Source organism: Apteryx rowi, unplaced genomic scaffold (genome assembly GCF_003343035.1).
Source record: "Apteryx rowi isolate R43461 unplaced genomic scaffold, aptRow1 scaffold_1225, whole genome shotgun sequence".
Taxonomy (NCBI): Eukaryota; Metazoa; Chordata; class Aves; order Apterygiformes; family Apterygidae; genus Apteryx; species Apteryx rowi.
In genome coordinates this window covers 82,897-85,774 of record NW_020447448.1, presented here as the reverse complement: position 1 = coordinate 85,774, position 2,878 = coordinate 82,897, and the positions used below count along the sequence as shown (strand labels likewise).

The window sequence follows — 2,878 nt, the reverse complement described above, 5'->3', positions numbered from 1 at the left end:
TAACATGGAGGAGGAGGATTTGGGAAATTAGCAGGGCCTGAAATACAGCAGGGAGAGTTGACTTCCACACCTGAGGAGCCACACACCAAAATCTTTGAAGCTCTCATCCATAAAAAGTATGTACTTTGGCGAGCTGAGAAGAGGGGGATATATGGGGGGATTGGCAGGCAGATAGTACTATCAGCTCCTTGGAGTCCCACGTGCATTACAGCCTGCGACTGTACTGAATGTCCTCTCAATTTCAGCCTTGACAGCCTGTGCTGTGTCATTTGTTTCCCAGTGTAGGCATTTGGATTTATTCACCAGGTGGTATGTTGGCACAGCCCTGCTGGTAGCCATATGTTTATAGCCCTGTTCTGGGAAATGCAGCTGAACTGTATGCAAGCTCTGTGCACTTCAGCAGCCACAAGCTGGTCACCTCTGATAGTTTGGCTTTTCTTCCTCTTAGTGGTTCCTGAGTTTGTAAGGTTTTTAGACATTTTTTAACCTCTCTCAGAGGCCTTTTGTTGAGAGCTGTGATGTCTGTGGATTTATTCTCTGATCTATTCCTGTTTATAGAAAGAAATTCCTAAGATTGTTTTTAAAATATTCAAAACAAAAGCAGTTGATTTTATTCCTCGATCCTGTTAGGTAGTTAAGACTGCATGATGTAAGCTTTGTTGCTAACAGTGTTGAGAAAAAAGTAACCGTAGGTAGTTTTGAAGCTATTAGCGTTACACTGTATGTAAACACTTGTACTTCAGTATTATGTTGGTGGTATGAGTCACACTATAGCACTACAGCAGATCTTCCATCTACAGTGAATAAAAAGGCTCAAAATTGGTATTTGATATTAGAAAATTGCAACTGGAAGCAAACATATTTTTCCAAAGATATTTGAATGAAAAAGTGAAAGCCATCTTGTCAAATAATGTCTCTGAAAAGGTTAAGTTTTTAATAATTGCCAGTCACAATTGATGTACTTTCATACAACATTTTTGATGCTTTTTACTTAATCCTGATCAATAACTGCTAGAGAATCTCTGAGTGAGAAATATTGTAATAGTAATCCATATTTTGAAAGAAGATAGACCCATAACTGCACTGGTCTCAAGTATTTCTATACTTAATGATGTTATTTCTCATAAAATTGATGTATTAACAAAAGTCTAGTTATTTGCTTGAGTTGGAAATAGTAACTGTTTGGTTGGATACTTTATTTATATTAGAAAACCGTTAAAACAAGTGGGCTTTTTTTAGGTGACTGTATGGTGGCTGAAAAATTTGTGGGATTTCTTTGTTGTTTGGGAAGGATATTGGAATCTCTTGGACTGAAGAGAGCTGTTGTCTGTAAAAGATGATGATGATGCTAAGGTTATTAAAGCTTTTGCCTGTTAAAGATTGAGGTTCTTTCTACATTTAACAGAACTGCATCCAGCCTTTTACTTTAGTAATACCAGAAAGTTATCAGAAATGACCACTAAAAACGAATTTACATTTCTCTTGTCATTGCGCTCAACATGTCCAGTAGTTCTGCTATATTTTAAAAAATACTGTATGTTGTCAAAATGGTAATAGAGGACCAGCAAACCCAAATGCCTTGTGTGAGGTCAAGAAAACTGCTTGGTCATGCGTTTGAATGACTCAGTAGTATATATGGTGTCTTTATGCATTCCCATTCCGGTTTGGATTAATAGGTTTCTGCTTCTGTTTTGTTTGATGTAGGTAGATGAGTCAATCTGTGTGAAGTTAGGTCAAAACGAATAGACCTCTTCAGCAAGAAACACCCACAGACACACCCCATTTTGAGAGATGCTCATAAGCCACAGCATGGCATGAACAGGTGCTGAAATATATCTTGAAGGCTCCCAAACTTCAGCCTATTCTTCTTAAGCCTGATACTAGTTTAGACTTCTCAGCAGACCTGTGTGTGTTTAAGGATATCTCTGGGCCTGCAATTTCAAAATTATACAACTCTTTCTAACTTAGCAGCATGATACTAAAATGGCACTGTACTTGCTGTAATAAATTAACACTTTGTTCTACTGTAGTTTCCTATTTTTCTGTTTCTTGATATTATCATCCTTCTTCCTCTCCTTAATTCCTCTTAGCAGTCATAATTTGACTGAGATGAATGAAACATTTATTAAAAATTTGAACTAAAAGAGCTCTTCTGATCACGTAGTCCTTTCCCTGAAGAGTAATGTGTGTTGCATTCCTCCAAGGTTTGTTCTTTGAACTTTTTTTTTTCGTACAGAAGTATTTTTAAAACCAATTAAAATAAACAAGCTGTACCTGTAGTTCTGAATGTGCTTCCTAAAAATGSCTGTTCTTTGGATTGCTGTTTACACAGCACAGAGAGCACTTCCAGAAGCTGTAGGGTGGGAACAACTTTTCCTGAGCAGGCATTTTTACAGACATTGCAATTTGAATACTTGTCTAGAGGGAGGTATTTTATAGACAAAACAAATGTATTTTCCCTTCTCTCTTCCCAAAGCTCTATTTGATATAAAAAGAAAATAAAAGCAAATAGATAATACAGGTATTTTTTTTTTCATAGGAATTCCTAGTAGTATGTTATATTCAGTAGCAGAGATAATTGACTTGAATTCAAAAATATAGCTGTTTTTATCATAAAATTCGTTAGATCAYTCTTTAGCTTCTGTATTCCCAAGAAAGCTTTTCTGTTTGTTTTTTGTTTCTTTCTGGAAAGTGATCATAATCATTCTCAGCAAATATAGTTGTTTTCTTTTCCAAGCTAGTCATTAGCTAGCTGATGGTGAGGTTTGGATTCAGGTTCTGCTATTTAGCATAAGCATTGTTGAATTCAGCTGCCTGTGCAAGTTTCCAGAAGGTAGGGATTTATTCATCAGCTGAATGGGCCTATTCGCCCCCCCCC

General features: G+C 36.7%; 1 protein-coding gene across 1 annotated transcript in view; it reads left to right on the top strand.

Moving 5' to 3' along the window:
- Nucleotides 1–1,761: 1,761 nt before the first annotated feature.
- FRMD3 (FERM domain containing 3) overlaps nucleotides 1,762–2,878 on the top strand; it is a 38,714-nt gene continuing 37,597 nt past the window's right edge. The window contains exon 1 of the mRNA XM_026092162.1: nucleotides 1,762–1,822. Coding sequence (XP_025947947.1) covers nucleotides 1,815–1,822 — 8 coding nt within the window. The 5' untranslated portion in view covers nucleotides 1,762–1,814. The remainder of the gene's footprint in view (nucleotides 1,823–2,878) is intronic.